This window comes from Patagioenas fasciata, chromosome 2 (genome assembly GCF_037038585.1).
Source record: "Patagioenas fasciata isolate bPatFas1 chromosome 2, bPatFas1.hap1, whole genome shotgun sequence".
Lineage (NCBI taxonomy): Eukaryota > Metazoa > Chordata > Aves > Columbiformes > Columbidae > Patagioenas > Patagioenas fasciata.
Window position 1 is genome coordinate 88,942,336 of NC_092521.1, and position 20,706 is coordinate 88,963,041.

The 20,706-nt window shown below is 40.9% G+C and overlaps 2 protein-coding genes across 5 annotated transcripts; both read left to right on the top strand.

The window, feature by feature from the left end:
• The first annotated feature begins 270 nt into the window (after positions 1-270).
• On the top strand, positions 271-10,503 carry LOC136097494 (serpin B6-like). Of its 2 annotated transcripts, none has more exons than XM_065829866.2 (8): positions 271-375; positions 2,574-2,679; positions 3,127-3,304; positions 4,392-4,529; positions 5,580-5,697; positions 5,935-6,077; positions 8,147-8,314; positions 9,332-10,503. In XM_065829866.2, exons 3-8 carry the CDS (start codon positions 3,137-3,139, stop codon positions 9,734-9,736), a joined length of 1,140 nt encoding a protein of 379 aa, XP_065685938.1. In that variant the 5' UTR covers positions 271-375; positions 2,574-2,679; positions 3,127-3,136; the 3' UTR covers positions 9,737-10,503. The 2 variants fall into 2 exon arrangements, with proteins under 2 accessions (XP_065685938.1, XP_071660629.1); XM_071804528.1 differs by lacking the exon at positions 271-375 and adding an exon at positions 1,624-1,642.
• A 712-nt stretch (positions 10,504-11,215) lies between these two features.
• LOC136097495 (leukocyte elastase inhibitor-like) lies at positions 11,216-20,167 on the top strand. 3 transcript variants are annotated; one of them, XM_065829867.2, is made up of 7 exons: positions 11,216-11,395; positions 12,972-13,147; positions 15,141-15,278; positions 16,100-16,217; positions 16,804-16,946; positions 17,699-17,866; positions 18,562-20,167. In XM_065829867.2, exons 2-7 carry the CDS (start codon positions 12,980-12,982, stop codon positions 18,961-18,963), a joined length of 1,137 nt encoding a protein of 378 aa, XP_065685939.1. In that variant the 5' UTR covers positions 11,216-11,395; positions 12,972-12,979; the 3' UTR covers positions 18,964-20,167. The 3 variants fall into 3 exon arrangements, with proteins under 3 accessions (XP_065685939.1, XP_071660628.1, XP_065685940.1); XM_071804527.1 differs by having other exon boundaries at positions 11,308-11,471; XM_065829868.2 differs by lacking the exon at positions 11,216-11,395 and adding an exon at positions 11,512-11,639.
• Positions 20,168-20,706: the final 539 nt, after the last annotated feature.

Consider the following 20,706-nt stretch of genomic DNA (forward strand, 5'->3'; position numbering starts at 1 on the left):
CACTTTCGTTCAAACAACCTCCACTTCAAAAAAAATTAATAAAAATAAAAATATTAATAATGACCCCTCATAGACTTGTAGTGTACTCTCCCAACTCTGCCACAACAGGGAGGCAAGAGTGGAAAATCATCGGCTGTGACGAGGTGAAGACCACGGAGATATATGGGGGGACGGGGGCAAGAGGAGCTGCGAGGGGTCTTTGCCGCAACATCCCAATGAACCTTGGCAGCTGCGGCCGGGAACCAAGGTGCCCAGCGGCTGGAGCCTGGGCCCGGCTGCAGCGGGGCCGAGCGCCCGCCCTTTCCCCCGCCCAGCAATGCTTCCGGGGAAAGGGAACGGCAGGGCCCAGGCAAGAGGGAGCGCGGAGCCTGGGCGGTGAGTGCGGCGGCTCCGCTGTCCGGGAGATGCCGTTTTCTACGGGAAACCTGCGCTTGTGGGTTTTGTTTGCTTGAAAAAAGCAGAGGCTGCACGGCATTGATTTTTTTTTTTTTTTTTCCCTCCACTTTCGTGACGTGCTTTCTGCTTCTTGCCAGCTGGAGTCGCGGCGGTGTGCAGGGAACGCTTTGCCGTGTGTAGGAGCGACGGGGGCACCGCGAAAATGTGGAGTTTTAGCGTGATTCACGGTGCAAAGCCCAGTCAGGGGGCGGGGGAGGCTCTTTGCGCTCCTTTCCTACTCGCCAGCCGACGACCTGGCGAGTGCCAAACCTTCGGCTTCTTGTGCCTGATGTTGGGGCGGGTGGGAGTCCTCCCTGCCCCCCTCTGGCCCCTGGAGAGGTGCGAAGCCATTACCTGGAGCTGTCGGAGGTTTTACCCTGCGGAATGTTTTAACGCCCCTCCCAGCTCTCCAAATCCTAAATGCCGCCTTGTTCCTTCAATAAGGTGTGTTTTAGTTCAGGGGAGTGGGAAGAAGGACGTCTGTGCTTGTAGCCACAGCTTCCTCTGTGGAGATGGACACCGCCTGATGTTCCTCACCTTGAGTTCCTCCTCTGGCTGCGTTCAAAAAAGTTGCCTTGTGACTCAGCTGAGGAGAGGTGGGGAGACATCTGCGTGTACTGGGTGCTAATCCATGCTCTAGTTTGGGTGGGACGTCTCTTTCAGCTGCAGGCAGGAGAAGAGCTGCGCCCAGCTCAGACCAGGCTCCCCCAGGGTAAAACCAGTCGCTTGGAGACACACATGAACTGTTGAATCTAGATACAGCCTTTGGGATGTCCTGTTTGTTCAGACAAGCCTTACTGCTTGTGAAGTCTGTCCTAAAGCATAGGCGTCTACCACTGAGAATATACACTTTGAATTCATAGTGATAGGAATACAGCAGTGTCAGAGCATCCCAAAATCTCCTCACCACTGACCTGCAGAGCCCACAGGGAGACCAAAGTGAAGAATGGGCAAACCCTCTGATCACTGAGCGTTTTGCAGCAAGCAGTTTGCAAATGACTGATAAATACGTGCTTGTATCCTACTTTTTTTTGCTCCTTAAAGTGTTTTGTATCATCTCCAAAACCACTCTCATGAGAAGGCTTGTTATGTTGCTGTTCCTCAGCTGCAGAGAAAGCATGGATGATTGTACTGATACAACTCCTAGACTTGTGTCTGAGCTGTTGAAATATTACTCACAATTTGACTAAATGCACTGATTTTTCAGGTAGGCAAATAGTGTGCATTGTGTGCCTGTAAGTCCTGAGCTGTCATGAAGTCCTGCAAAAACTTCCTAGATAATACTGCTTGCTGCTACTACCATTACTGTGCTTTTTGACCTCCAGGGCAAAAAAACCTTATTGCTAGCAATCTGACAGATACTTGGACAGTAGGAAAATTCTGGTCTTCACTGTGACTAACATGAACCGAAAATGCTACGTGCCTCCTATTTATGCAGTGAAGTATGTTTAGTTAAATTACTCATTTCAGATGGAATTGGAGGAGTGTTTTCATCAAATCTCACTTTTCTCCCATAACTGGAAAAAAACAGAACAAAACAAGACCAAACAAAACCACCCCCCCCCCCCCAAAAAAAAAAAAACCAACCAAAAACAAAGAAACAAACAAAACCAGGAGAAAAGTTACTACTATTTATTGTAAAGCTACTTAGATGGAAAACTATACATGCAGAAACTTGCTCTTTACCTGTATTTTTTTTGAGAAAATGAATCAGTAATATGAATTGGGTGTTGGTTTTGTATTTTGTAGCAACATTAACACTAGACACACAGAAACCTTAACTACCAGTGGATATCTTACAATGTATGGTGATACTTATCTGTAGTGAACTCAGCATTGTAGTATTCACTGCTCCTTTTGTGGGTGTGTGGACAAAATCTCAGTTAACTACTTACACAGCTGATGTATATAGAGTATGACTGGCATCCTTAGACGTGTTGAAGTGTGTGTGTACCATAGTTATCTATAAGCAGGTTTTGGTTGTTTTTTTTTTTTATTTGAGTGTGTTTCCGCATTGTAGGCAATAAAATGGAATTGGAATGGACTTTGATTTTTCTCTTTGTACTACAGCAGGAAATAACAGTAATCTGTCATGCTGACCAAATAACTTTTTTTTCCTTCTCTTTTTAATCTTGTAGGTCAAGTAATTCTGCTGACTTCTGCCAGACTGGCTGTTAGGGTTAAGACACAGCGTACACACATACAAGCTGAAGGTAATACTGAAGATTTATAGACGTAGAGAAGGTAAGACTTTATAACTCTGGCATTCTCATGCCTAACTATGCTCTAACATGCTCTCGTATTCCTATGAAGGCAAATAATTGTCTTTGTGAAGTCAAAAGAGACTTGTTTTAATAAATTCTAAACAAAATACTGTTGTATATGACCACCTCAAAAGACGTAATATTATTTACCCAGTGAAGAGTCTAATGACACCAGTGGGAATTTCTCTCTGCTACAGGTATGGGATTGAAAAATCAAACAATATATCCCTCAAGTGCATAGTATGGGATTTAAGGGATTTAAGGTGCTTGTTCCTCCAAATGAGTTTTTCAGAGAGTTCTTAGTTTTCCAGCCTAATTATAACATTTGCTGCATAGTTTATGCTGGGAAATGTAAAAGACAGAAATAACTTCTCAATTTGTATTCTAATAAATTTGAGCTGTTCTTGTTTTATTTTTTATCTCCCAGGCTCGGAACCATGGATAACCTCTGTGCAGCAAATACTGCTTTTGCAGTCGACCTCTTAAGAAAGCTGTGTGAGAACAAAAGCAGGCAGAATCTATTCTTTTCTCCGTTCAGTATTTCTTCTGCTTTGTCTATGATTTTGCTGGGTTCAAAAAGTAACACCAAAGCTCAAATAGCAAAGGTATGTCTAAATAACCTTAGTGTATTGAATTTGATGATACCCCATGAACAACAAATCTGTCTATGCCCTGCAGTTCTGCTAAACTATTATTGCCACTCTGGTCTCAGAGGTCAGAGGTCTTCTTTTGATATATGTGTAAGCAGTAACTGTTTTTATAGGGGAAGCTTCCTTCAGTATGAAATTAAGTGGTTCCTGGGTTTTGTTCTGTAGGGTTTTTTTGTGGTTTTGTTTTTTTTTTTGTTTTTTTTTGAGATTGAGGTCTCCCTTTAGTATGTCATTAAGAGGTACCTTGGATTTTTTTTTGTGGGTTTGTATTTGTATAAAATATTTTCTTGTAGTATTTTCTTGGGCTTATTATCAGACCATGCAGGTTTTGAAGATGTAGCGAAGCACACTTTAAAAAAAAATAGTAAAATCCATCCTGTATGCATGTCAAAATGGTAGCTCCACCTTGGTTTATTTTTTTATAAACTTGCTCAGGTGGCAAGTAGTATTTGGCATATTTCTTACATATGCCATTGGCAGTATTAAATGTGTAGTCAGTCATTTTTGTTATTATGTTTACCTCTTTTGCAAAGCGGAAGAGGAGCATAAATGCATGTTTCGCTTTCATTTAAATCTCTAAAAGTTTCTCAAAAATTATATTAAATCTATGTTATATTTTATTGTATTTTATTTTATTATGTATATCATATGATATCATATTCTATTATTTCCATTCTTGGGGATATTCAAAAGCTGTCTGGACCTAGGCCTGGGCTACCAGCTGTAGATGGCCCTGTTTGAGCAGGGTCATTGTACCAGGTGTCCTCCAGAGGTTCCTTCTAACCTCGACCATTCTGTGGTCCTCTAATGCTTGGGTTGAGTGAAGAAAGCTAAATACTGCTGACTCTTCTGCTTCCTAATTTATTAGAATCATAACCTACATCTGTCTGGCTGCGTCATACGTGACTTGCATGATAAGCCTCAGGTCGGAGGCATCAAGTCACAGTTTTTAAACCCAGAAGTCATTAAAAAAACAACTGTGCTGAAGCAAGTGTCTTTAGACAAGGCAAGGGTTCTGCTGAGGTTGTTTGTCTTTCTACAGGTACTTTCTCTGAACAAAGCTGAAGATGCTCACAATGAGTATCAGTCACTTCTTTCTGAAATTAATGATTCAAACACCAAATATATACTGAGAACTGCTAACCGACTTTATGGAGAAAAGACATTTGAGTTTCTCTCAGTAAGTAACGGTTAAATTTGTGGCATTTTTAGTATAATGTACTGGCTACCTGTCTCCTTTGGAGGTCAAAGGCAGGCTTTGAGTCTTACTTTCCAAATTTTCTAGGCTGAGACCTACCAGTGTGACAGACTGTGCCAAAGCCTGGTATCTGAGTTCAGTGGAGGAGCTCCTTTTAGGTAGCCTGTGACCTGAATACACCGCTGGTGCAAAGCACTGTAAAATCTATCAGACTCTAAATCTGCAGGGTTCCATGATCCATTCATATTTTTGGCTATGGTAGGAATGGTTGATGTATCTCTTTTCCCTTGATAAAAAAGAATATTGCTCTTCAGCATGGGCAGTATTTTGTAGTTTTTCAGTTACTTAAGTCATCCAGAGAACATACTGAGAGGAGTACGTGACTTTTAAGATTTCCTTTATCAGAAGATCTAAATAAAGATAATAGATTTTGTGTTATACACATTCCTTTAGATTCTTCTCTAGAAGCAAGATGATGTAAGGCCCCCATCCCCAGGAGTGATTTACAGTGATTCTTCTTATGAATAATGCTGGTGTTTCATTTGTCTAGTAGATCAAAATTACATGGATTGTACTCAAAAACTTTGCATCTGTGTAATAAAGTTCTAACTATATTAAATCAAAGATAAGGTATCTGTTTTCCTCTCTGAGAAAAATAAATTTCCTCTATGAACTAAAAGCTTTCTCTTAGTCTGTGAGGTTTAACAATGAAATTTATGTAGTGAGAAGCTCACAAAATCATGTGGTCTCTCACTGAAGCCCCCCCCTAACTAGCTACATCATATCTCAAATAATTTATGTAGACCTTTCTAGCATAGTCAAGCCATATGACTTAATAATGATCAGTGGACAATTTCTAGTCCAAATAGGTGGTATAAAACCTAATAGGAATGCATCAGACAAAACTTTAATGGTTCTATATGAAGCTGGGGGAGGAAAGTGGGCAGATTTTCTCCATATATTTAAGAATCATCTGTGGCTGAATGGGAGTAAAATATATTGTTGCAAAGCTGTTCTGAATGTCCATATTAGTCATTTATAGAGTTGAGTGAGAAATTCTACCATGCTGGACTAGAACAGACTGACTTCAAACATGCTTGGGAGGATTCCAGAAAACAAATAAATGGCTGGGTAGAGGAAAAGACTGAAGGTGAGTGCTTTGCAGAATGCCCTGTTGTATTTAATGGCAGACAGGGCTTGGGTAAACAGCTATTTCAAGATATAATACTGTGAATTAAAAAAAAAATAAACCCAAACATTGAGCTCTTGCTGTGTTTGATATATTAATCTCTTAGCTATTGTGTATTAATTACAGAGTAGATACTATATTAGATAATAATTAGATGTCAAGCTGTTAAAACATGTTTTTTTTCTATGTATCATAAAGGTAAAATTCAGAATTTGTTGGTGGAGGGGATTCTTGATTCATTGACCAGACTTGTGTTGGTGAATGCCATCTACTTCAAAGGCAACTGGGAAAAGCAGTTCAACAAAGAGAGCACAGCAGAAAGGCCATTTCAAATTAACAAGGTATGATGTGCTGAAACACTGACAAGACACCGTTACTCTAAAATACTCAGAAATGAATACATTTAACTCTGAAAGAAAAAAAAAATCATTCAAGCAGAATTACCTTGGATAGGCTGGATTAAATTCCTTATACCTCCTCCCTTTAATACGGACACTCTCTTTGTTTAGTTTCTGCTAAGTTACACGTAATTGCTAGAAACTTTAATATAACAATTAAGTATTTCTTTAATTCTGTGTCTTTTTTCCTTTACCTTTCTTGTTTGAGAGAGGTAGCCCTCTACATAGCTACAGAACTTAGAACTGAGAAGAAAGCAGTTGAATGAAGCTGTCAGGCTGTTTGAGAGTTGTGAGCAATGTCACACCAGTCAGTGAACTTGACTATTTTAGCATGAAACTGGTATAGATAAGAAATGTTCCTTTAGGTTTTAGTCTGAAAAGAGCACTTCTACATGCACAGAAACTTCTGAATGTAAGTCTTCTTCAACCAACTATTATTTTAAGATCAGAGTCTTTGGGATCCAGGTAACTATTAGAGAAAGTTGCAAGATGCAAGGTTGGGAAATGCTGCTTTGGCTCACCCAAGGAACTTGCTTTTAGATATGTAAACAACTGCCCTGTAAAACTGAACAATTTAAGTTTGTACTTTTATCCTACTAGTGCTTAGCCACTGATAAGCTGTAGAAGTCTATGAGTAGGCTCAAATGAGCAACTGGAAATACAAGGTGTAACCTGAAGTTTTTAAGCTAGTTATTTTACAATCTGTCTGGTAGCAACAAGTTACATTAACATCCCAGGAGCCTTTCCAGCGTCCTGTGACATTATTCTGTGACTCTTGCACTTATGACTCACTGAATTATTTTCATATGCTGCATGGCCTTTTTTTTTTTTGCTTATCTGTCCTTTACATGTGTAATTGGTGCTGCAGAATAATTTCTGCCATATTCTGTGGGCATTGTTTCAATGGGCTTTACCTGAAAAACAAAAACCTGCTTGCACCATCATTATCTCATGAAGGTAAAGGAGAAAGGAATAAAACTCTTAAGTGAAAAGGAGGAAAATAATGATGTAAACAATAGTAGCTCCTACTCCATGTGAAAATGGAAGGAAATAGTAGAGAAGAAAACTTAGAAGAAAAATCTTTCCCCTCCTTACTATCCATGTGACTTCTAGGAATTCAAAATAATATGCTCACCTTCTTGGCATTTTTATAGAATCATAGAATATTCTACTTGGAAAAGACCTTTAAGGTCCAGTCCAGCTGTTCCAAGTTCATCTCAAAACCATGAGCACCACATCTACCTGTCTTTTTGACCCCTCCAGGGATGGTGACTCAACCACTTCCCTGGGCAGCCTGTTTTAATGCCTGAACAACCCTTTCTGTGAAGAAATTTTTCCTGATATCCAATCTAAACCTCTCCTGGTGCAACTTGAGGCCATTTCTTCTCATCCTATCACTTGCTACTTGGGAGAAGAGACCAACCCCCTCCATGCTACAACCTCCTTTCAGGGAGTTGTAGAGAGTGATCAGGTCTCCCCTCAGCCTCCTTTTCTCCAGGCTAAACAGCCCCAGTTCCCTCAGCTGCTCCTCATCAGACTTGTGCTGCAGGCTCCTCACCAGCTTTGTTGCCCTTCTCTGCACTCTCTCCAGCACATCAATGCCTTTATATTTTTAAAATATTTTAATTCCTTTTTGTTGTATCACTTAGGGCTACATGGACTAAAAATGAAAATATCAAAATTGAAATTACTTTGTATTCATTTAAAGCAAGGAACACAAGCCCTGCTTCCTACCAGCTCTGTTTAGTACTTGTCACTAGTTCTTAAGTGAGCAAGTATTTGTCCTTGCCTCTTTGCCTTAAAGGAAACCTCACAGACATTTCCACATTACTAATTAAAAATTTAATCTTAAATTCTTTCTTTTTAAGAGACAGTGGTGGGGCTGTACTTTGTGATGTGCTTAGGTCTCTTCAGTCAAATTTTAAAAAGCCCCAGGTAACTGAATGCCTGCTTTGTATTTTGAGACCAGCATGTTAGCTTAGTACTAACTGTTGACATCTCTTCATTTCCAGAATGAGACCAAACCTGTGCAGATGATGTTCATGAAGGATAGATTTAACATGACCTATATTGGGGACTTCCAGACCAAAATCCTTGAGCTCCCTTATGTTGGTAATGAACTCAGCATGATCATTCTGCTCCCTGATAAAATCCAGGATGGATCCACTGGCTTGGAAAGAGTAAGTCCTTGAGCTAAATGCAAAGACAGCCTGTATCCTTCCAGGGAAGGGCGTTTGATACTGCATATAGACCTGCAGTTCAATTCCAAAGCTGTTATGTCATTGGTGCTCAACACCTGCTGAAATGTCCCACATCTCCCAGCCCCCAAAGTGGTTGGCATGCCTTGTGCCACTACTGGTCAAGCTGTGTGCTGCCCCCTTGGCCAGAGACTCTGGAAGATGACCTGACCCTCCTCAGAAGCAGAGTTTAGCTGTGGTTATGGTGAAGGCATAGCATGGTGAGCATCATATACAGCGAGAGAGGATTTGGAGGAGCTCCTAGGAGGTCTGTTCTGAACAGCTGGCAGATTTTCTCTGGTCCACCACCTGCAAACAGGCTCACAGGAAAGTGTAGGATCTCTTCTGTTATGGAGATATTATACAAGTTTTGGCTATTTTGTGCTCTGGACAAGGAATTTATTTGTAGGGCTTTCTAACACTGACTGCAAAGGGCATTTTGAGCAGACTTTTTCATCAGCCTGTCAACCTGAAGGAGGATCCTGTGGTTAAGAAACTGAAGAACTGGGATCAGATCCTTTGGGACCTTTTCATATCAGTTCTTATCTGTCTTTGCTTCCCATTTGAAAAACAAAGCAAAAGAACAAACCCAAAAACACAAACCCAAAACAGCACCGCAACAACAACAGAAAAAAAAAAAAAAGCAACCCACAACAAACAAACAAAACACCACCACCACCAAAAAACCCAAATCAATCTAACATTTTATAAAAGTAAACAAGTAAACTTTATGTGGGACTGATCTTTATTGTACCTACCTAAAAGCATGTAGGATTGATCTCGGCTGGGGCTATAGTCTCTAATGAGAAGTATAACTTGCACTTTTGGCTTGAGACACTAAATACTGAAAAAAATATGCATATTATGCACTATGTAGACAAACACAATAATTGCCACTTTTGGCTATGTGAAACTGACTTTCTTTTCATTTTAATTATGTAACTTTTGGTTTTTCTTCAGCTCGAAAGAGAACTTACATATGAGAGGCTGATAGATTGGATCAATCCTGAAATGATGGACTGTACAGAGGTGAGGGTGTCTTTACCCAGATTCAAACTGGAAGAAGATTATGATCTGAAACGCCTTCTGAGCAGCATGGGAATGCCTGATGCATTTGACTCGGAGAAGGCAGACTTCTCGGGAATCTCAGCTGGCAAAGAGCTGGTGCTCTCTGAAGTGGTTCACAAGACCTTTGTGGAAGTCAATGAAGAAGGCACTGAAGCAGCAGCTGCCACAGCAGGGGTGATGATACTGCGCTGTGCAATGATCGTTCCAGATTTCACAGCTGATCATCCCTTCCTTTTTTTCATCCGGCACAACAAAACGTCCAGCATTTTGTTCTGTGGCAGATTTTGCTCTCCCTAAAAAGGAGATGTCTCGGCAGAAGACCTGCCATTACACGATAGCATTCTGTTTCTTTAGAATAGGGCTACTCTTTTTGCACTAATTGTCTCTGTGCCTGAATCTACTTCTATGGCCTTCATCTCAGGCTTGAATAGAATAACAGAACCACTTACACACAGCCACTGCCATTTACAACTCTCTTGCCCTGTGCACCTTAGTGCAGACCTCTGTGAGTTCTTGCTGGCAAAAGAAACATCCCACTTCTTCAGTGAATGCTTTATGTGTCCTTGTAGTCTGCATTGCACGTCACTTTTTGTGGCCATCAGCCAGCAAGTCAGGCAGTGATGTCTCAGAGGGAAGGAAGAATTTAATTTTGTTTCTGGTAAGGCTGGAGTACATCTTTAGTTACCTTTTTTGTTCTTCCAGGCTCATCTATTTAATGTCTTAATAACATTCCCTAGAGATGAAAGGAGGCTTTGTCAGCCTGTTCCAAGTGTTGCTAAGCATCCTGACTAGACAGTATTTTTTGGATAACAACTGGACAAGCACTTAGGCAAAAATGGGAATAAAAGTACATCTTTGTACCAAATATCCTTGTATGGTGTTCAGGTAGTGAGGATCAGTTTTGTCACTGCAGGACACCTGATTTTATTAACCATCACCTACCTACCTACTGTTTCTAAACAGTTTAACTGTATAATACCAAAGACATAGCTGAAATAGCTTTCCAATTACAGTGGTTTGTTTTGCTGTTTCTGTTCCTGAAATAATAAAAGAACTGTATATGCTGTGGGCCTCTGTTTCTCTTTCAACCATAAATTATGTATATTTTTATCTGTAGTATGAAGATAACTTTTTTCTTTGACAGAGTACAACCAGCTTCTCTGTAGCTTATTTGTTATTTGCTGTTTGACATGAGATTTTTCTGAATACCGCAAAGCTGTGGTGCTTACTTGTGTTGCCATGGAGTTTGAGGTTTTGTAGCAAAGAGCCTTTACAGCAAAGGGGTGCTGAGCCAAGCATTTGGTTTTGGGCAGGACTCTGTTTTTGTGCACAACTCCAAATCAAGGCTCAGTGATCATCATCCAAATGGTACCAGATCGTGCAGGGCCTAACTCAGTGCACAGCAACTCAGCTGTCTCAGGTGAAGAAAATAAAAGCATTATATGAGGGCGTGGGGAAACCCACCCACCAGTTTAGTCACCTTTAACTCCAGTTAAAGAGCCGGTGCTCTGCACACAAAGCCAGAACGGGCAGGATGGGTGGGGTGTGATCCTGGTGATGGGCTGATGGAGAAAAAACATGGAGAAAAAACCAAACTCTCTATGCTGTTACTTCTTTACATTAAAAAAGAAAAAAAAAAAAAAGTAAAGATGACTGTGCCCTAGAAGTTGAGCGTAAATAGAGCAGCACGATGGGAAGATGGAGACGTGCTACCCTGGGTGGCCCCCATGAGCTTGTTCCGCGGAGCAAAAAAGCGACCCAGCGTTGTACCGCTTATGCAGAAGGCTGTGTTGGTTTTGTCTGTTCGTTTGTTTTTTTTCAAATCACGGTCCTGTGGCTCTCTCCTCCCCTTGGCGGGGCAATCCAGGCCTTCCCCGCTACGGGCGCGGCCGCCCGCCCATCGCCCCGTCCCGGTGCGGCGGGGATCGGCGGTTCCTGCAGCCCCTCTCCGGCCAGGTAGGCAGAGAAGCGGCTCTCGGCTGTGCCGGCGCTCCGTAGGGCTGGAGAGATTTCGAGGGACCCGTGCCCGCGGGTGAGTTGTAGAGGAATAGGGCGGTAACGGGGCAAAAAGCGGAATTTGTTCTTCCCCTCTACCTGTCCTGTCCCCCGCGGTGGGGTCTGCAGGGCGGCTCTGAGGCAGCCTTGGGGTGGGGGCTGTAAAACGGCCGATTCCAGTGAAACGCTTGCACGGTGGGGTGGGGTAAGTAAATGAAAGTGAAAGTACACTTCAGTTTGTGTTTGTTGGGGGGGGGGGGGGGGTGTTGTGTGTAAGGGTTGGGGGATTTTTGGTTTTGTTTATTTGTGTGTTTTGGTTGGTTGGTTGTGTTTTTTTTTTTTTTTTTTTTTTTTAGCATAGACCTAGATAAAAGGTCCCTGCAAAGACGCAGGGCACTTTTTCATATGCTGGTGAAAGCAGCTAGTGTTATTTCACAGTTCCTGTAGAAGAACTGTGCTGGAAACACCCAAGCTGTGCTAGAAAAACCTGGATTCCTCCACATAGTTGGGCCTGGACAGCACTTACACCAAACAGTATTACTAGGCTGCTGCCATCGCTGCTGGGGGCAGATGGAGAAATGCCTGTGTCTAAAATGAAACTGCTTGAGAAAACAAGCTAAAACCAGCCATTTGCAGAAGTTCTGTTGCTAGCAAGCAAAGAGAAGCAGGAGTCTGAGCTGGGAGGGCAGGAGGATTTTACAGCATCAAGCAGTACTACTTTTGGATAGGTTTTTGCACCTTACTCAGCTCTCACACCTTTCAGCCCACCTCACCCCAAGTGCCTCGTAGGGAACATCCCACCAAAACGAAACACAGCTCTGCCTGCACAGAATAGGCCCTGAAACTTTGTCTCTTCTATGCTTTGCTTCTTGCCTTCTTGGTATGTCACCCTGAGCTACTGAACCCCCTGGCTCTCTGCCCATGGGTTTAAGGCCACCCAACCCTGTTGGGACTTGGGTGTGTTTGTACCTGGATGCAGTGTGCAGGTAGCTCACTTGCTCTCGGCAGGACCTGCTGCTGAAAATAGTGGTGATTTGCACTGCTGAAGGTAAGCGTATAGTTCAGTCTTTGGCAGGATTGATACCTTTTTGTGGGATGGTTTGTGCCATGAAGAGGGGCAACTTGCTGGAAGTTGTCAAAGTCTCCTTCAGCAGTTGCTGTGAATGCTCACTGTGCAGGATTCAAGCAGAAGACTTGGGAGAAAGCTGCATCACTGAGCTCTCTGGAGTGTGCTGGGTCTGTGAAAGACTTTAATTTGCAATCGTGCCTTCCCACTTCAAGGTAGAAGGCAGGGAATTTTTAAAAATAATGTCTTTAAAGTTGGTGTGATAGGGAAGGTTGGGATATACAATTTAAGTGGAAAAAAACACCCACTTTTTCAATGTGACTGTTTATTTTTTTTCATGTGCTGACAATGAAATTCTTCCTGTTTTTGTACCGAGCTGCAACAAGATTAATCCAGTCTTTGAGTCACACGAGGTTAGACTAGATTTTTGCAGAGTGTTTCCCAGAGTCTTTCCTGACTTTTATTTTCCAGCTATAACCATGGAGAACCTGCGTAATGCCAACACCAGATTTGCACTCGATCTGCTCAGAAGGTTTAATGAGAATAACCCAACGGGAAATGTTTTCTTCTCCCCCATCAGTGTCTCTGCTGCTCTGGCCATGGTCCTTTTAGGGGCCAAAGGTAATACAGAGGCCCAGGTGCTGAAGGTTCGTAAAAATAAATAAATATATATTGCTTTTCATTTACATTAAAAATTGTTGTGTTTTGGAGGAGGGAAAATGAAAGGAGGGTGTTATTTTTATATGGTCAGGACAAGATTTCGCTCATGCTCACTGAGTCTTCCTTAAGGGTCTTTTCTGCAGTTACCTTCTGCCTGCTCAGCTCCAGAGCCCTGTTTCCGTATTTGCTATGGCCCTTGTTTCTCACTTAATTTCACTTGTTAATTCTTGAAGTAGGAAACTAATTTAATTAATCAGTCTCCATTTAAATTGGAGTTTCCAGCAGCAAGGTCTTATCAGTTTTCATGCGATGTTTTCAACAAAGAACTACTGCTTTGTAATATAAGGTTGCAAATGGTATGCTTGCTACTGATAACACCGTATTTTATAAGAAACACAAAAATAATATGTAGTTTTATATTTAAAGCATAACTGCTGTGATAATACATGATGATGCTACTTAAGTATCAGTATCGTAGTAACAGCCAGGCACTGGGGTTCCTCAGAGGAGCTAATCCCACATGCTTACTCTTACCATAGTCTTAGGTAGAATATTTTTTAAAAACCCTTATTATAAATTGTAAAAATGGTCAGGTAGGAGTGTTCCAGTTTCTCCTGAGGCCTCCTGCATGGAAGGGACTTGGTCATTATTATTTTTCTTCCTTTGTTAGGCTAATACTTGCTAGCGCAGAAGGGCGTATGAGACTTCTCATTGCAGTCATCATCCTGTATTTGCCCATGAATAATTTCACCTTTGTATTCTGGACTTTAGGAGGAACTGTTTTACTCTGTTGAGTGGTGCAGTGCTTACTGAGTAAGACAATAAAATGATTTTCTCACTACTTGTACAAACAGACTTTGAACACGTGTTTCACGTAATCAAACTGACAGCCCCACGTAGGATAAACCTACGGACAGCAGAAATCAAGCAAAAGGAAAAATACGTGTTTCAGCACAGTCACCTTCAATAATGCATCTTCCTGTACCACAATACTTTACTTATGAAAACCTAGCTAATTAAGGAGGCAGTGATCACTAACTGTCAAGGGCTGTTTGCAAGCATATAGAAATTTGTTTCTGTGATCATAGTCCTATTGTAAGTTGCCTGTGTGATGTTTTTGCTCAGCTATTTGTATATACAACACAGCTTGCATTAATGTGGGCAGCAAGCCCTGACCAAAACCGCAGTGAGATAAAATAAGGGCTTTCCTTTGAATCCAGGGGCTGTTTCACAGCGGTCTTCCCTACAGAGATGATTTAAGTTTTAATGCACACGTCCTTGCTTTGGTCTAGTCTTCCCTGTCAGTGACATCTGGCAGCTCCTGCTTTTGCATCTGTAAGCCTTGGCTCGCCAGCTTCCCTCTGGGGAAGCAGGTGCTGGGAAAGAGAAAGTGCAGCAATGCATTTGATTTTTAAGATGGTACAGTTTATATAAAGAAATAAGCAGTTATATTTTCATAAAACCATAAAAGATAATTGTTCTTAGTCTTCTTAAGACCTCATCTTCCTTGAGTGCTCAGATAATCTCAGTGTTAGTTTTGATTGTATGTTCTGAAAAGCAAGACCCCAGGTTCCCTTGGGCCAAAGGGAGAAGCAAGAAGCCTCAAGTATATCTCTATGGCATCATCTCGCTTTTCAGCTTCCCACCTGGGAATGAGTCCTTGTGCCCAGAGGTCCATGGAGGGGAGGCATTCAGATATCATGTGGGCAGGACCCTGGGTTATGAACAACGCAACTAGCTTCAGCTGTGACTACATATAAACCAGGAGCTTAATACAAGCAGCTGACACAGGCAGTGTACCTACCACCAAGAAACAGTTTTGTTCATTTTTTTGAGGTTTATAGAAGCCTCTGAGCAGCTTCCAGCCTCACCTCTTTCTTCAACCTACCTACCTGCTGGATCAGACCCACCCTATAGATAGATAATGCATGTTTTTCAAAGGCAGTATTAGCAGCAGCTAGTTCACCTCTTTTATTTCAGACGCTTCATTTTGATGAAGTTGAAGATACTCATTCAAGATTTCAGACTCTGACTACAGATATAAACAGAAGCAATGCTCCCTATCTCTTACGGCTCGCCAATCGGCTTTTTGGAGAGAAGTCCTACAGCTTTTTGCCGGTATGTTGGTGCAGATCATGATGGTGCTGTGGAACCTGTTGGGAAAATGCAGCAACTTGAGTATTTATGAAGTAGAAATATTTCTAAGTGTATTTCTAAATGTCACTGGGCAGCTGACAAAAGTGGTGCATACGTAAATATGCATTTCCATGTTGGCATCTGTGCATCTCACCTAAAGGATGTTACATAGCAAATCCTTTTTGTTGCTTATTTGGTTCTGCTGCTCTTGGGCTCAAGAGAAAAATCACTTGTCTACGTTCTTAGTTTACAGTAACTAGCGTAACATCCCACTCTGTTGCAACCAGCTTTTTAGGATGCAAACAGCTCTGTCTATTGCAATCACCTTTTTAGGATGCAACCAGCTCTGCGGTTGTGGCAACCAGCTTAAATATTTTTGAAAACACTGTATTTATTTGGGAGGGGAAGCCCACCATGTCTAAGCAACATGATACTTACTCTTCACCAGTGAATTACACCTTTGTGTGTACTTAGGTTGCTATTTTCATCCCTCTTCAGCTCTTTCAGAGAGTTTTGTTTTATCCTAGCTGTGTTTGAACCTGTTTCAGGAGAGTGGCAGGTAAATATTGCAACACCTGCAGTAAGCACCCCACCAGCTGTATACGTGGCAGATGTACTATGAGGCTTAATCTGAAAGAGGGGGGGAAACCAACTCAACTCCAGAAATCCTCCAGGCAGTGCACTGCTAGAGCCTCACCTCAGAGCAGGTGATAGTCTGTTTGACATGCCCCTTGGCTACAACATAAAGAAATGTTTTCTTATCTGCATGCAATGAAAGCTATTCTTATCACTCCAAAATCTAGGATTTCCTGACTAATACTCAGAAATTATATGGAGCTGATTTGGCAGCAGTTGATTTTCTTCAGGCTCCTGATAAAGCCAGGAAAGAAATTAACCACTGGGTAGAGGAAAAAACTGAAGGTAAACTACTTTGGTTAATGAAGTAACTCGGGAGCAGGAACAGGCTTTATTTTCTGCTGCATTTAGAACAGTCTAGGTTTGCCCTGGGATATTCAACTGATGCATTGACAAAACCAGAAAATGCCTAAGCAAGATATTTATACAGTTCCATATCTTCAGTTACATTTCCATTTTCTTGTGTTCAGGCCAATGAGTGCAGAAGAGTTGCCTAAACAGAGATTTATACTAGTGAGTTGGAGAATTTATTTTAGACAGCCCCAGTCCATATCATACATAAATATTTCTAAATTCAGTAATCCTAACTGTGGGAGTTTTCCAGTTCTTTTATGAGGAGTCATATGTGACAGTTTACGCTAAAATATTACATTTGCATTAAATTACTCTATATCAAATTTATAGTAGTGTGCACTGTTAAAAAATATGGTGAACTAAAGAGGCAGGTACTCAAACACTTTATTACAGGAAAGGACTAAGGTTTTTATATTTGTAGTATTTCTGTGGCATCAGTTTCTTCGTGTATGTTTTATATTCCATTGCCTTATTACAAGATTTTGTTGTGACTTCTTTTTTTCTGCCCCCTCTGAAGGTAAAATCCCTAATCTGCTATCTGAAGGGTCAGTTGATAACATGACGAGGCTTGTACTGGTGAATGCTATTTACTTCAAAGGGAACTGGGCAGAGAAATTTACAGAAGCCAACACCACTGACATGCCATTTCGGTTAAATAAGGTAATACAGATAGATCTTGGTAGTATATATCTAAAAAAGAGAGGTCAAACAATATAGGTACTAAAGCGAAGCTTTGCTTACAGATAAAATAATAATAATGTTTTTCATGAACGTTTCAAGTTCACACAAAAGAGGTTTTAATGGATTTTAGTATTTTTCTGTATTCAGCCATTTGTTGTCTCACTTACTGCAACACTATCAGAGAAAATCTTCACATATAGATTAGGACCATGCCTGTTCTCAGCAGAGTTTGTCTGTTCGCAGCTTCAGCTGCTGTGAACTGTGCCTATTGGTGATGCTAGGTGAGCAGTATTAAAATGGTTAAGCCACATTTTGGTTAAGCCCCATTTCCTTGTTCTACATTCTGCTTATGTTAACAGCTGTACAAGATACTGTATATGGCCATCTGCTTTATGCTGAACAGAGCTGATCTTTGTTGACTTCTCATGGTGTCATTTTTGGGGCTAGCACAATATAAAGGTAGAGCAACTTGAAGGAATCCTTGCTGTTTCTGCGAGGACTGTGCTATAGAAGCCAAAGAAGAAATGAGTATAATACAAATCCATTATGTCCTCAGAATAAACTGTTGTTAAACAGGCCGTCAGGAGTCTGACAAAGGCAGTTTTATAATCACCTGATATGATGGCAGAAGAGTTTTGGCATGAAAGCAATTTTTAACTTACTTGTTTTCCATCAGTTTTTTAAATTAGTGTTTGCTTGGCTGTTACATTTGGTGCCTTTTATCCATCCAGAATGAAAGAAAGATGGTGAAAATGATGTATCAGAAAAAGAAATTTCGTTTTGGGTATATCCCTGAAGTGAAGATCCGTGTTTTAGAGCTGCCTTATGATGGAAGAGAACTTAGTATGATCATTCTGTTACCTGATGACATTGAAGATGACTCCACTGGACTGCAAAAGGTAATCTAAGCTAATGCAGTTATTTAATGGATAAGTCCAGCCTCTCAGAATTGCAGCCTTAATGAACTCATGTTCTCAGACAATCTCTGTCAAGAATATTTATTTTAGGCCATACTCTGCTAGCACTGCAGTAAAGAATATGTGCACGTGCTGCAACAGGAAGAAGAGTTGTGTTCTGGTTTTGTAGCTTTGGCTTGCTGAACTGAACCATGAGGGAGGTGGCAAAAACAAAAACCAAAATTAACTATGAGAATAAACTTGCTTTTTTTTTTTTTTTAAATGACAGAACTTTTCTTTTGTTACCTCTCAAAGTCTTTATTTTCTTAGCCTTAGTGAGACTGTTTTCCATAAAATGACCAGAAACACATGAGCTTCTTTGACGTCTCTGATGATTATTTTTGTTACTTTTTTAAATTATGTAACTCCATTTAGTTAGATTAAACAGTAAGAATGACTTGGTTTAGTTGCCATCAGTGTGTGCTTTTCCGTTCTGTACATTGCAGCAAGAAACAAATGTCTGCATTACTTTATATAGTAAAAAGTGCACTGACTCCACTTAATAGCATTTGGGTATGGTTATTTTTGTATAGTTGATTTAGAGTTGTATAATGCTTCATAAAGCCTTGTAAATGTTACTGAAAATGAAATACTTCTACACTGGTGATATGTAATGATCTCTGTATTTTCAATTCTAGCTGGAGAAGCAGCTTACTTTAGAGAAGCTCCAGGAATGGACATGCGCAGACCATCTGCATTCCACTGATGTTCATGTGCATTTGCCAAAGTTTAAGCTAGAAGAAAGCTATGACCTTAAATCAGATTTAGCTGCTATGGGCTTGTTGGATGTATTTGACAGTGGCAAAGCTGACTTGTCGGGAATGTCAGGGGCACGTGACCTCTTCCTCTCTAAAATTGTCCACAAGGCTTTTGTTGAAGTGAATGAGGAAGGCACGGAAGCTGCAGCTGCCACTGCTGGCATTGCTATGCTCTGCATGGCGATCGAAGAGGATTTCAATGCTGACCATCCTTTCCTTTTCTTTATTCGTCACAACCCAACGCAAAGCGTACTGTTCTTCGGCAAATACGCCTCTCCATAAAAGAGAGCTTGGCATTTGCAGACCAGTTCCTGCTGTAGTCAGTGAAATCGTTGCTCCTGAATGAGTTGGATTTTGATATAGAAAGTTAGTGCTCTGGTCTTGAGTTCCTCGTAACTTTGGCTGAGATTCCGCCTTTACCATTGAAACAATCCCAGAGAAACTGAGGAGTAATTTATTTTTCTTTCTTGAGATTGAAACAATCTTAATAAATGGGAAAATCTTAACTGTGAGGAGAAGAAATCTTTTGAAATTGGACTAGGAATAGAAATGCTCTTGGAAGACACTTTTGTCTTTTAAACAACAGGATCATCCTTCATGTATACTTTAATGGGTTTCTCTGTGTTGACAGCCCCCTCTTGTAACAATTTATAATAATCTGGTCATTCCTTATGCATGGATACTAGGATGTTCTTGCAAAACTATTGTTCCCCTAAAGTCTTGCTTTTCGAAGATATCTTAATAAAATATTTATAGCCACCACAGGCATGTTCCTGAACAGCTGAGTTTACCCAGTTCTGTCATGAAATAGAAGGCCAGATAACATTTGTTTAGAGACATCTATTAATAGAGAAAGGATTAAGCTATTTAAATAAAAGTAACCCCTTCCAGTCATTAGTCAGAAAACTTGCAATACAGCTTTGAATGAAGAGGAGGCGAAGACATTAAAAACAACGTTAGGTGACAGGTTGAAAGAGGATTTTTAAATTGTATACTCTGGTGCCATTTTAGTTATTGAGGACATGAAAGTGTGTCAGGACTGAGAGGTTTTAGGTGCCTGAAACTAATGGATGCTTTTCTGCAAGTTCAGAAGCTTTCAGTATGACATTAGATTCTGGCCAGAACCTATGTGATCCTGAAAATTACTTCAGTTTCCCAGAGGATGACTGTGTATAATTTGCAATAAGTATCTGATGTGTCTCTTTATGTAAAAGGATTTAATGTTTATTGAGCTGACTTCCACTACCTCTTTATACACAAACCTTTTGTACTGTACAACAGCCTTACGCCTGTGAGCCACTGTAATTACATACTGTTAGCATGCTGTGTTTATTTCTGGAGGATATTTGCTTGGATCATGTATATCTTGGGTACTGTCATGTTTACCTGTACGACCTCAGTTCTAAGGGGGGCACAACAATTTCTGTAATTGCGAACTGTATATTAATTCTGTCATTAAGCAACAAGTAAAAGTATTTTCCTTAAACTTGTGTTCAGAATGGAAATTTTCATACACAGTTTAGTATTTCAGAGTGCAAAAATAACTGTCTACCTCAGGGCTAGCTCCAAAGAAAACCACTGGGGCAGTAGGTGTGATCAGCTGTATGAAGGCCTTGGCCTGTTCAGAGTAGGTGAAAACACTGAAAAATAAATTACTCAGTAGAAGAAATGATTGTGTTAACCACCAGCTTCCCCTGTAAGTGCAGTCACCCCAGCTGCTCCCACCTGAAGGGAGAGAGGAACGGTTTATACGAAATGATGCAAGCACTTGGTTGGCACATTAGCAACCATGTTCTGTGCATTAGCAATACCGCAGTTGCGAAGGCTCCGGTAAATTTGTAAAGGAGAGCCTGTATTGCAGAGTGCAGATATATGAATGTAACCCTTTCTCTGCTGAATGCTTTGAAAAAACAATGCTTTGCAAATAAGTGAGAAAAGTATTATTAGCACAAAACTAATGTAAAAATTTGGAGTGGTTTGACGCTGCCTGAGTTCTGGGTTTCTGGGCCTTCGTCTTTACCCTTT

Excerpts from the sequence above, each read along its gene's own strand:
- LOC136097495 (XM_065829867.2), top strand. The coding sequence starts at position 12,980 with ATGGAGAACCTGCGTAATGCCAACACCAGATTTGCACTCGATCTGCTC. Across the intron at positions 16,947-17,698 it reads TGCCATTTCGGTTAAATAAG|AATGAAAGAAAGATGGTGAA; the intron begins GTAATACAGATA and ends TTATCCATCCAG. Across the intron at positions 17,867-18,561 it reads ACTCCACTGGACTGCAAAAG|CTGGAGAAGCAGCTTACTTT; the intron begins GTAATCTAAGCT and ends TTTCAATTCTAG.
- LOC136097494 (XM_065829866.2), top strand. The coding sequence starts at position 3,137 with ATGGATAACCTCTGTGCAGCAAATACTGCTTTTGCAGTCGACCTCTTA. Across the intron at positions 6,078-8,146 it reads GGCCATTTCAAATTAACAAG|AATGAGACCAAACCTGTGCA; the intron begins GTATGATGTGCT and ends CTTCATTTCCAG. Across the intron at positions 8,315-9,331 it reads GATCCACTGGCTTGGAAAGA|CTCGAAAGAGAACTTACATA; the intron begins GTAAGTCCTTGA and ends GTTTTTCTTCAG.